The sequence below is a fragment of the Echiichthys vipera genome (genome assembly GCF_963691815.1).
Source record: "Echiichthys vipera genome assembly, chromosome: 19".
Taxonomy (NCBI): Eukaryota; Metazoa; Chordata; class Actinopteri; order Perciformes; family Trachinidae; genus Echiichthys; species Echiichthys vipera.
In genome coordinates this window covers 14667663-14681109 of record NC_139844.1, presented here as the reverse complement: position 1 = coordinate 14681109, position 13447 = coordinate 14667663, and the positions used below count along the sequence as shown (strand labels likewise).

Sequence of the window (13447 nt, the reverse complement as noted above, 5' to 3'; positions counted from 1 at the left end):
TCTCAAATTTAATGCGATGTAACTGTATTGAAAAATAATTATATATATCACTACACAATTGTACCTTGTTGCACATAATTTGCCTCGGTTGGTTGGCTTGGGATGTACAATACTTCATGACCTTCACAAATCGTTTTCTCGTGTTCTCAGCGATATCATGAACAACAAGGTGTTCTACCAACATCCCAACCTGATGAGAGTGCTGGGCATGCACGAGACTGTCATGGAGGTCATGGTCAACGTGCTGGGAGGAGACAAGTCACAGGTACGAGGGCGGGATCACATGTTGACATTTTTATGCCCCGCCGGGACTTTCTGTATTAGCTGGGGTCAGTACAACCCAGTGCTGTCAAGTTGTTGCCATCAAGTAAATAGTTGACAAACCCTCGCAACTCCAAGGTCCACTTACATGGTTGATCTGGAGCTTTTACACAATCGTCATTGACAGACTGAGTTTGCTCACTTGCCATGGGACTGTTGATGTTCAAACCTTTTATAAGAGACCTCCAGGACCTCCTATTCATGTCCGTAGTCTTTTTAAAGACGTCACAAATGGCAGCTGGTTGGTCTTCACCTTTAAGCCTTATCCCCCTTTAACTTATTGAGGAGTCAAGGAACTGTGTCACTACTTAGACACTTAAAGGTTCACATGTGGAATTTTTCACCTCTTGGAGCACTATGGAGACTTTTTTTAAACCAGTGGGACCTTGTTATTATGCATTAATTCACTCATGCATGTAGGTGACATGATACACATCTCTGCCAATGGTTCGAACTGAGGAATCCACTTTCAGTGTATGTTCCTAAACCTTAATACCTGTCACCTCAAAAAGATCTGACTCCCAAGTTAGTAAGATCTGATGGGCCCCGAGCATCCAGTACTGAACCGATCTCAAACAAGTCATCAAATCAGTCACAAATTTGTTATAAGTCACATTTTCTTAATCATAAACCTAAGATACTTTGTTCTTTTAGATGTCAGGGACTCGAGATGTAGAGTTTTTTACCTGCAACTGTTTGACTGAAAAGCCCTGGCAGAGGCTAACCTTTCAGTTCAGAATGAATAGGTTGTATACTGATCTCAGTAAACCATTGTATCCTAAGCAGGCAAAGTAAGCCAAGACCAACAACCTAATACTCAGAAAAACCCCAAGGGTAACGGAGGGGGCATAGGAGGGCAAGAGAGGGGTGAGAAAGAGACCTCTTGCGCCTGTCCTTTTTGGGCATTGCTGACAGAAGCTGGAAGAGATGGTTGTGATTTAATGACACGTCCAGTGCCAAGCATGAATTAAACCTCCAGACAGAAACACCTCAGGGGGACATTCAGGCCTTCACATCTGACTCTGGCAGTCTTATCACGAAGCCTCGGACATAAATTCCAGACCAGTTTACCGCCACTTGATACGTGCACTTCACTTTGTGTGGCCTTATAAAGTGGCATTACCACAGCTTGTAAGTGTATACAGTTTACTCTTACAATAACATGTTGATAATATGTTACAATTCTGTGATATATAATCAAGATTTAAAAGCAACACACTACCGAAAATAGAGTTTGAGAATGAGTTTTATACTTTTCACCTTTTAATAAAATGTGCTCATCGTTAGCACACAGCTAGCATTAGTGCTACAGTAGCATTAGACTTTTCACATGGCTTTAACACTTGGGAAGTTTAACAGTTATAAAAGCCAACTTGTCTGATAATGAGTGTGATTTTCTGTCTGGGTAATATTTGCAGAATATAAGTTGCCGGAGATAAGGTGTGGATTTTACTCCCTCTGGTATATTTCCATTCCTCTGGCAATTTACTTTAATCTCCGGCGGGGACAAAAATTACTTCCCCATTAGATTTATGAATTATGATGAACCTACGAATGAACCCACTCTAGAATGAGGATGATGCAGAGGTAATATGCAAAAAGGCTTGGATGTGAAATGATTTTCCACTTGTTGTGTTCTGAACAGAAAATCTATTTAATTTATTGACTGCACTTTAAGAACCAAGCATCCTCCAGACATATCAAAATAGATTACGATTTCCCTGAGCTCCTGCAAAAGTTTATTTGAGGAAAGGCTTGTTCTCATCTTCAAAAATGTTGGCTCATACAGTATAGATTTTGGAGAATATTTAAGCGTTTCAGATTCATATTAAAAACTGAGGGGCTGAAACTCCCAAAAGTATGCTGCTGTCGAATTAGAATCAGGCCTGGAGATATCTGAAGATTATACGAATAATTAGTCCTGGAACGAGTTCTGTTGGAAGAACATATTCTGATAATTGAAATGTATCCCAAAGGGTTATTAGGGACAGGATGCATTTCTTATAGTCGCATTATACCTGGCCAAAATCCCAGACAAACTCATGTCTAAGGATGAATATGTCTTTAAAAACTCTTGGCTGCAAGCAAGACAGCTACTGGAATGGAAATTGCTGTAGCCATAACCTCCGACAGAGGACGACTGAACTGTAACCCTGTCAATGGAATAAACAGTATGAAAGAGATTGACACCTTTGACTTTGGTGTTTTAAAGTGTTAATTTGGGTTCTCCAAAGTCACACGATAGCACAAACTAACTGATCGAGACTGCATTAGACCAGAAACTCATGTGTCCTGCAAGGTAAAATTAGCATTTTTGTCTGGTTGCTTTGAAGAGAACATACAGTACTGTACATGGATATAATGACTTCAGTTTCCCGCTGTAAAGGACTGTCTGACAGAAAGATAAAACTTTGAAAATATTCAAAATAAAGCGACATTTACTTTTTTGGCTAGATAAGTACCTCATTCGATCCATCAACTATCTCTTTAAGACCATGACATGACCAGTATCTGAAATGGATGGATTATATATATACGTGCCCATATGATGTCCAGGAAAAATGTCAAATGTAGTGGGTTACAAGTATAATGTTGCCCATGTCAAGCCCTTCTTTTTGCCTGAAAATGGAACAAAATAAATACAACTGATGGTCTGTTTGGAATTTAACACGTCTCTACATTAGTTTTTCCTTCTTGTCCACAGGAGATCGCCTTCCCCAAGATGGTGGCCAGCTGTTGTCGTTTCTTGTGCTACTTCTGTCGTATTAGCCGCCAGAACCAGAAAGCCATGTTTGACCACCTGAGCTACCTGCTAGAGAACAGCAGTGTCGGGCTAGGTAAGAACTGATGGGTTCACAAAATGAAAGATGAAATACAATCTACTCCCCTATTCCTCTTATTCTCCTGACAGTTCCCTTACAGCATGCTCTTCTTTTACAGTCAGTGTATATTCTGGGAGAGGAAGACAGGTTTAGAAATGTATGGAAACATGTACATAAAGGATGAGCAGAAGGTTGGGGGTGAGATAAAGTTAAAAGGGTATAATGGAAGGGAGACATAGAGAGAGAATACATAAAATGGTTTCCTTGACATTTTGAAATCTTCAAGTATTTAAAAAAATGCCCCTTTGCTGCTCTGAATTATTCAAAATGTTCACTGAAAAACCAGTAGGTGCCTCTGGGTGGAAGTTTTTTCAGCTACAATATTTGAAGTGCAGACACAAGCGTATCGCCCACACTATGCCAGGCTATCAGTTAAAGAGTGAAAGGGGCAGAGAAGAAGGCAGCTGATGGAGAGAGAAGAATAGCAGAGAGGGAGGCAGGAAAATGGGGGTTATTTTGTCATGCAGGGCAGGACTGTTGAGTCACTGGGCTCCGGCTGCTGCTGTAAACTAAAGCTCCTGCCTGTGAGAGAGGAGAGGTTCTCATGGTGAGGAGAGGACATATGAATGCAAACACACCGGTTTGTTATGCCTAACATGAAACATTTGATATTTGCTCACTGATAAATCACATATGTCAATGTGAAGGTTCAGGGAGATGTGTTTTGTTGTTTTCTGGTTCTGTTTAAAACTTGCCTGCATGAAGGACATAGTAAAAAATTATAAACCAATCGCTGGTATCGCTTTTGATGTAATTTCACAGTATTTGCCAAGTGGGAATGTAACAATTAATGTAGGCAGTGAGTGTTTTTGCACATTGAGTCGCAGAGGATTAATTAACTTATAATTAATTGACTGCACATCAGTGTATTTCTGTGACATTTTTTTGCCAAGTTACTTACTGAAAAGTGACTTGTAGTAGATAGGAGACACAGGCATCATTAGGTTTGCAACTCTAATTTAGTGTCAAATACTACTCAAGTAATATAGCTTTGATGTGATAAAGCATTTTGAATAATTCAAAACAGAAAAATCAGAATGTAATTTCTGATGATCCCTTCCCATTACCTCCTACTCTGAACTGCTAGAGAGAAAGTAGAAAATATCACAATAGCATAATGTAGATTGACTGCCCCCTGTTGTTTAGTACAGGACGTTTGAAAAGTTTTCTCTGTGTGTGTGTGTGTGTGTGTGTGTGTGTGTGTGTGTGTGTGTGTGTGTGTGTGTGTGTGTGTGTGTGTGTGTGTGTGTGTGTGTGTGTGTGTGTGTGTGTGTGTGTGTGTGTGTGTGTGTGTGTGTGTGTGTGTGTGTGTGTGTGTGTGTGTGTGTGTGTGTGTGTGTGTGTGTGTGTGTGTGTGTGTGTGTGTGTGTGTGTGTGTGTCTGCGCGTGTGTGTGTGTGTGTAGCCTCTGAAGCTATGCGGGGCTCCACTCCGCTGGATGTTGCAGCATCGTCAGTGATGGATAACAACGGCCTGGCTCTGGCCCTGGAGGAGCCTGATCTGGAGAAGGTTTGTTACTTTAGCACACAAACAAACACAATTGAGACTGCAATTTTCTGTATTCATGCCATTATTGATCCTTAAACCATTACTATGAAGTGCATCCACCGGTGGTTTTACAGTATGCACTCAAGGTATTTGTTGTTGTAGCAGATTCATTAGTATTTAACACTCACTTAAGTCTATCATATGACTATTTCAGCTACTACAGATTATATATAACTGAGATTTTGATGAACACTTGATTGTGTTATATCATCTAAATGAAGAAATGATGATTAGTATTTTCTGTGATATTTGCAGATGAATTTGCATTCTAAATAACTGAAGTGCTTGTTTTATTACTTCTGCTGACTAATGGTGAAAGTGAGTCAGACTATGGAAACCTCATGCCACCCAAGTGTTCTCAGTGAAAAATGAAGTACGATTTTGTGCCATTCAAATAAGCTTGCTCAGCAAATGCTTTCAAGCTGTCACTGACACTGACACTGTCTGACTGTCAAAAAGACAGAGTGTGTAGTTATAATACCCAGGAGTGAAACAGAATTGCATGTGTGTTTGTGGGTGTGTAGGTGGTAACATACCTGGCAGGCTGTGGTCTTCAGAGTTGTGCCATGCTGCTTGCAAAGGGTTACCCAGACCTCGGCTGGAACCCTATAGAGGGAGAGCGCTACCTGTCCTTCCTGAGGTTCGTCGTCTTCTGCAATGGTATGTCAACTTTCATACTGAGCGCATGATGTAATACAGTAAATACAGTAGACTCTGACCTGTCCTTCTGAGTTTAACTCAAATCACCTCCTGTAAATACCTATCCCCTGCCCTGCTGTATTTGTTTACCAGGTGAGAGTGTGGAGGAAAATGCCAATGTGGTGGTAAAGCTGCTGATCAGACGTCCAGAGTGTTTTGGCCCTGCCTTAAGGGGAGAGGGAGGTCAGGGTCTGCTGGCCGCCATGAAGGAGGCCATCAAGATCTCTGATGATCCTGCCCTGGACCTACCCAAGACCTCCGCTGTGGTCCCTACTGGGTACGAACCCACACCAGTTTCTTAAACTATTTTGTTCTAGTCTGGGTCAAACAGCCTGTGAATCAGCCACTGTGTCATTGAGAGACACTAATCTAGTGATAAAATCTCCTATTAACTCTGTCCCTGCGGTGAATTGTGGCATTTAATTAGATTTGCCTGTGTGTTTCTGGGCTCAGCCAAATCAGCGTTATTCATACCTATAACACTTGTTAATAGTGTTTTCTCAGGTTGAATTTAATATATTGTTCATTCACATTATTGAGAATACACCGAAGACTTCTTTGTCTAAACCTGGAATGGAAAAAAGTGTAATGCTCTTGGTTTGAATGAGAAGTTTTATCATCTGATTAATGAAAGGTCTCCTACCAAAACCAGGAAACCCTCATTTACTTTCTTTATTTAAACACTGTGCAAAATACCTTTTTATTGAAGCAGGTTAGTTAAAGTTTTCCTCCAGACATGTTGTGACAAAAATACTCTGATTGAATTATAATAAGTCTGATATGGTTTTAACACAAAACAAAGTTCTTATAAATACTTTTCAAAAGACATCTATTCATTCTCCTTACGTACAAACATGAGAATGCAAATGTGATTCCTTTCAAAACTTTAATATATTTAACTGAAAAATATTGTCAGTGTATGTTCACTGGAGGTTTTAAGTTTTTATGTCACACTTATGCAAGTTGCGTAAACAGATCTTTTTCTTTTTCATCCATCTAAGCAGCACCTAAAGCTATGAACACACACACACACACACACACACACACACACACACACACACACACACCCAGCATCCACTCATTACACTTGTAGGCATTATTAGTATAGGTGAGTTCGTAAATTGACATAATGCTTGCATTGTTGGATTTTCTATGTTGTCTTAAGAGTTTATGTTTGACTTTCATAGTGGCAGACAGTGTACTTAATGAACTGTCATTTCAAGAGGGTTGAATGTTCATATGACTTATTGGTCTACTAATTAGGCTATGAGGTTTCCATTCACTCAAAGTATCATGCCATCGGTGTTGAATTCAAGCTGTCGGAATCGGTAGAGAAAATGTTTTCTGTTTTTTGATACTCAGCCATAGTCTTGAATTGCCTTCCTAAATCATAACTCTAATATAAACAGATGATATGGAGATAGTTGTCTGGTTAGAGATTTAGGAGAAAATAATATAGCAGCCCTGACACTAATGTGATGTGTTAAGCTGTGTAGAACGTGTTGAGGCCTCGTCTGCTCTCATCAATATGCAGGGGCTGTAATCCACTGGCTGCATTTTAATGGGGAAGGTTATTATTACATGAAGTGAGCAGAGGGACTGTGAAGCTTGTCAAAATCATTGTGTCTAGCTCTGTAAGGAGACCATGATTTGTACCAAAGCATTGTCATAAAGGCCACAAATGTGTCCATTTATTGCTCCTCTGGTGCTCATTTTCTTCTTAAACTACCTTGTAGAATATCTGTTTTCCAGTTTCCCAAAATATGTTGTCACAGTGACATAGTAATGTTTTTGTGTTTTTCAGGTCTGGTGAGGAAGAAGGAGAAGTTATTCACATGGGCAACGCCATCATGTCCTTCTACTCAGCTCTTATCGACCTGCTGGGACGCTGCGCTCCAGAGATGCATGTGAGGAGCTTTTTTCATCATGCACATACTCAGCTATCAAGATCCTCTATAAGAGAGGCCACTACAATGACCTGAATGAAATAGTGAGATGAATATTTCCCATATTACAGCTTATCAATGCGGGTAAAGGTGAGGCACTGCGTATCCGAGCCATCTTGCGCTCTCTGGTTCCCACGACAGACCTGGTGGGAGTCATCAGCATCCCCCTCAAAATGCCTGTGCTTAATAAAGGTATGTTTGTCTGGGCGACAGATTTATTTGCTTGCTTCATGAAGTCATGCATGTAGATGTTGATGGTTGAATAGAAAACAGATTTAAAAGTTGAACTAACTAAACTAAGTTGAACCATGTGCAGCAAGTAAAACAAGCAATGTTAATTTTGCAAATCTAGTGGGGAAGATATCAAATACAATGGCCCAGAAAAGCATAAAACTGATTCAGGAAAATGGTCTTTGAACTCGATTCAAGGCTGAAATTGGTCTCACACACAGAACACTGATAAAACATTTTGATTTAAACCCAGTATACAAACATAAGCTGCTGTGTATATAATAGGAATGAAAAGCTACTCCGTAAGACAGTAAATCTGTCATACAAATACTGTATGTAACCATTCATCTGTGACATAGACATCTATTTAAACAGTAGATAGCCATATCTACTTTTGACTTTGCTTGTTGACATCCTACGCAGCCGCCGAAGCTGACGGAGATCATAAATGTATTAAGAGAAATGGAGGATGAAGCAGCCTGTTTTGAAATCAGAGCTGTGGCAACATAAGTTCTTCCTGACGTGTGAAAGTGAGAAGACAACACACCAGACAAAAGAAGTGTGCAAATATTGTACAAGAGCGTTGAACTACACAAACAGCTCAACCGACATGATGCAGCGAAAAAAAGGCCAAACCACTCTGACAAGCCAATTTGCAACCTCGCTCACCAAAACGAGTACACAGTGTGTACACTGGTGTTTATATGAGGCTCTTTTCTGTAGTTGACTATACAGGATTTCAGCCTCAGAGATCTCAGCTGATTCTTCTTCTTCTTCTTCCTCTTCTTGAAATTCCAAACTAGGAACACAGGCCGAGCCTTAGGTTGTGTTTTAAATTCAATCATTGCTTTTGTTATTTAAAACTAAATATGTTGTCTGTTCAGCGTCACTTTTAGAGAGAAAAGGAAATATGCACTGTTTTGCAGTTTATACCTCAGATAAAATAATTATTCAGTTTTTAATTGGTCTTCAATCTCATTTTGTTAAAAAATAATTGTGAGAAAATCATATCGTGAACCCAGTATTGTGTATCGAATCGTGAGTTCATCCCCAGTATATAATAATCCAAATTTTTCAACTGAACTAATATGCCGCGTTACGTAACTGCCTTGTAATATGAAAAAAATAGGTGGCTAGGCTGTACTGTGAGTCAAGCAGCCAGAGCACTTAGGCAACTGAGTAAATTAATATCTCTGCACTTTGAAAATCTCCGCTCTGCGAGCAGGAGGTATATTATGAAACTGACTGTGTCCTACCAACCATGCATCTTCACACCAGAAAATGAACTCCATATCCAATTTTCTTTTGACATCTTCTAATAGGAAAGTCTTAAATGACTGAACCCATTTTGGTTTTGTAATAACTTTCCACAGTTTCTCATGCCTGGAATCACTTTTACCTTAAAAACACCCGTAATGCTTATTCACACTGTTCATATGTTTTGTTTCATACCCTATGTATCATTTGAGACTTTATTAAAAATTCGCTTCTGTAAGTGAAATAGACTTTAAGAGAGAGTCAGGGAGTACAAGGACAAGTATCAGACTAAATAGAAATAATAAATACATTGTTGACAAATGGCACCACGACCTGAATATGTTTCATATTTAACCTTCAGATGGCACAGTGACAGAACCTGACATGTCAGCCTGTTTCTGTCCGGACCACAAGGCCCCCATGGTGCTCTTCCTGGAACGAGTGTACGGCATTGAGGACCAGAGCTTCCTGCTCCAGATGTTGGAGGTCGGCTTCCTGCCGGACCTCCGAGCCTCTGCGTCTCTGGACACGGTGAGTGAGAGGAACCCCGAAAAAAACTTTTGCCACATCTTCTTTAACCTTCAACATTTTGATCTCACCAAAACAGTTGTCTGTGTTTCTTAAAAAAGTACTTTTTAGTCTCTTTAGCCTGTAGTTGCACAAATGAAGTGCTTGCTGCTAGCAGGTGTAAAGTTGAATATTTGTTCTTTCAATCTCTGTTTCATCTCTAACTCAAATGGTGTTTTTGTCATCTGGTGATAATCCCAGTACACACAGTTGAGTTTGAGTTTCTAGTTTGCTCATTAGATGTGTGACAGAGGCAGATGATCTAAAATCATCAGGTTAGACGTCTTCTCATTTTCACATGATCAGCATTCAGACAGTCCTTTTTTATGATATTTTGACAGGCAACAGAATAAAAACAAGTGTTACGCAACGTTGAGCAACGTTGTAAAAATATGTTCACCGCTGCCTCTTAAGAAAACAATTCCCTATCAAACAATGGGAGTATAATAAAACTAAATAATGAACCCAGACTTGAGTAATATGTGTACCATTTACCCCTGATCAATTCATTAAACCAGGTACCAGTACTGTACCAATTCAGTTTGAATTTTCTTTCTATTAGGCCCAGAAAGGAGACTCTCTGTCTCCCTGTTACTCTATATGTGACCTGTTCAAATGTAGCCTTTTTTGAGATCAATTCAGTCCATTCCTTAAAACAACAAGGGCCGGGTGATTTCCGGTGTCTTAGTATTATTCTACATCCCTATGTCATAGGCTGATGGACCAATATTCACAATGATATTGTCCTGTAGTATATCCAGAATACATAAAGCTTGAGATTTCAAACAGATTCAAACAGTCCTGTATGTCTTGTACTACAGTATAATACTCCTTACTACGGCAATATGTGAATCACCATTGAACTACTTTTTCACCATTCTCTGGGAATAATAAGCACCGTTGACATTAATATCAGCTGAATTAAATTAAAAACTGGATGAAAAGAAATGGGTTTTAAAATACCTTTTATTTAGTCAATGCCCTTTTAAAACTTCTCTTCCCAACTGTGGCACCTGGGAAAATAAAGTCTTTTCCTCCTTCCTCCTTCCTGCTCCTTCTACCCTTAACTTTTTTTCTACCCAAGAACCACAGAATGTTTCTTTCTGCTTTTTCTAGGAGCCTATATTCACTCCCAATGTCTCAATCTTCACAAGTGAGATTATGTCTACCGTGCCTCTCCATCCTTCACCTGACTGTCCTGTTCTCTGTTCCACAGGAGGTGCTGAGCACCACTGAGACGGCACTGGCCATGAACAGGTACATCGGTTCGGCCCTGCTGCCTCTGCTCACTCGCTGTGCCGCCCTCTTTAGCGGCACAGAGCACTACGCCCAGCTGATTGACTCCACACTTCAGACTATCTACCGCCTGTCCAAAGGACGCTCGCTCACCAAAGCTCAGAGGGATGCAATCGAGGAGTGTCTGCTGGCTATCTGCAAGTAAGGCCCGCCGAGCTTTGTTCGGAGTCAGCTGAGGGAAAAAAGTAGAGTGGAGCTGGAGATTTACAGAGACTGCACCTTGTTATTTTTAGAATGGCTTGTCTCAGGCTCTAGTGTAACACATATTCAATTTAATTCATGAAGCTTTATCTGTCTATGGGGGGCAATTGAAGGGCACATAAGGTCATTGTAGATAAGATAGTTGTGCATAAGACACAAAACAAAGAAACAAAACAGAGAAAGAAGAAGCAAACAAGTGAAATCGACAAACTGCAGGAAACAATGACATTAATTCTGATTATGATTATTATTAGATTAGTATTCTAGTATAAAGGCAATGTAAATTTAATCTTCTTTTAAACTCAAATTATATATATATAATTATATATATTACATTTAAATGGGAATTCATTCTAAGAAATGACATTAGGTTGTTATGGCACATAGATGTGTAGTTAATGACAAAGAGTAATATTGTCGTACTATTTTAACAATTTCAGCTTTATCTGGGCCAAATTTTATATCTGCAACATTATACTTTATAGACAGCCTATTTGGTCGTACAGAAACAATGATCACACTGATGAATAAGGATTTTGGCCGCATAGCGTTGGCAGCCATTTTGAACATCTTTGGCAGAGTTTGAACTCTGTTGATCTTGAATGAATCATGCAGCTAGTGTATTGTAACTAATGATATCTAGGTAGTACTCACTGCATTTGTAGTTTTGGTTTAAATCATGTTGTTCTTATATTTCACAGGCACCTGCGTCCCTCCATGATGCAGCAGCTGCTCAGACGGCTGGTGTTCGATGTTCCCATGCTCACGGAATACTGCAAGATACCTCTCAGGGTGAGACACTGGATTTTTTTAATTTTTTTTTATCGGGTTATCAAAATGCAAAACATATTCAATCAGTAAGGATACATTACACCCATTTTCTCCCTCCCCCCAGAACAAAAGAAGGGGTGGTGAACAGTAATTATACCAACAAAAAACAAGTAAAAATGGACATTTAGAGGAGGGAATCAAAATGCTTGGGGGAAAAAAAAACTATAACAATATGTATTTTGTGCCTGGAGTTAAACCACCATATCATCGCACCAAAGACAATTACTGGCCTCTTTCAGAATCATGACTGGAAAATAATAAAAAATAAAAGGTTACATCAGTTTATCTTAATTAGAACCATATGTCTTAATCATCGAGGGAGGGAATGGAATTAATAAAGGAAGGAATGGGATTCAAAGTTTTATAAAATTAGTCAGAGCACCCCCTAATACTGTCTTTCTAAATGTAGAAATGACATTAGATCATTTAGCCAAGAGTTAGGGGAGTTTTGAATGCCTTCTCCTTGCAATAAAGTAAAAGCCTACATTTCGATCTCTAGTTGTGTGTGTGTGTGTGTGTGTGTGTGTGTGTGTGTGTGTGTGTGTGTGTGTGTGTGTGTGTGTGTGTGTGTGTGTGTGTGTGTGTGTGTGTGTGTGTGTGTGTGTGTGTGTGTGTGTGTGTGTGTGTGTGTGTGTGTGTGTGTGTGTGTGTGTGTGTGTGTGTGTGTGTGTGTGTGTGTGTGTGTGTGTGTGTGTGTGTGTGTGTGTGTGTGTGTGTGTGTGTGTGTGTGCGCGCGCGCGCGCGACAAAGTTTGGCATTTAAAGGAACTTTGAAAATAAACAGTTCCGACAAACATTTTATGAAATCCTTCCAGAAAATTACACTGGACAGAGTTTATTTGTTGAAAGAGTTATGAGAATATTAAAACAAGCAATCAGAGGCACCATGTATGTCCCAGCCATTTATCCTCCTTACAAACTTGGTGTGTGTTGAGCACTCAGACGTATGAGTGTTTCCTCCAAGGTTTTTACCCTGTAAACATACGTATAATACAGTATAATGTTGATGTTGCTCTATGAAACAGTGGCCATTGATGTGCAGAATATAAAACATTTGACCTCAACTCTTTATGTTTTCTTGTATCTCTGATCTCTAGCTTATGACAAACCACTACGAGCAGAACTGGAAGTACTACTGCCTGCCTTCTGGTATGGGCAGCTTTGGCACAGCCTCCGAGGAGGAGCTCCTTCTAACCAAGAAACTATTCTGGGGAATCTTTGACTCCCTTTCTCACAAGGTACGACCAGAAACCCTGAATATTCCTTAAGCTAGGCAGACAGTATGTGCACAGACTGTTACCACTCTGTATATTCTTTATCCATTCTTCTTCTTGCTCATTTTCCATCTCTTAGAATAAACCAGAAGTATCAGGAGCAATATTGTCCTTCATTCCATCTCTGTTGTCTCAGTCTCGTGGTGTTTGCTCTTCTAAAGCTTTCCTCTTTGTTTTTGCTTTTTCATTTTATGTATTCAACATCCGAATGTGCCTCTCAGAGAGTTACAGTCTTGATAGTCAGAGGTGGTAAAATGAAAGCACAAAGAAGTGCTTCTGAGCAGTGGAGCTGAGGCAAAGCCAAAACAGATTAATCATGTATGAGTCCGTGACAAGCTGTCACTTAGTGCAGAAGTTTCCATCTCTCTGTCTTTCATTTTTTTCCTTTTTTCTTTC

The 13447-nt window shown here is 39.8% G+C and overlaps 1 protein-coding gene across 1 annotated transcript in view; it reads left to right on the top strand.

Moving 5' to 3' along the window:
- ryr3 (ryanodine receptor 3) overlaps positions 1-13447 on the top strand; it is a gene marked incomplete at its 5' end in the record, with an annotated part of 111715 nt that overhangs the window by 66624 nt on the left and 31644 nt on the right. Inside the window, 11 exon segments of the mRNA XM_083934084.1 lie at positions 151-265; positions 3026-3158; positions 4608-4711; positions 5275-5410; positions 5543-5726; positions 7254-7356; positions 7467-7587; positions 9245-9414; positions 10667-10887; positions 11649-11739; positions 12875-13015. Of these exon segments, the coding sequence (XP_083790210.1) occupies positions 151-265; positions 3026-3158; positions 4608-4711; positions 5275-5410; positions 5543-5726; positions 7254-7356; positions 7467-7587; positions 9245-9414; positions 10667-10887; positions 11649-11739; positions 12875-13015 (1519 nt within the window).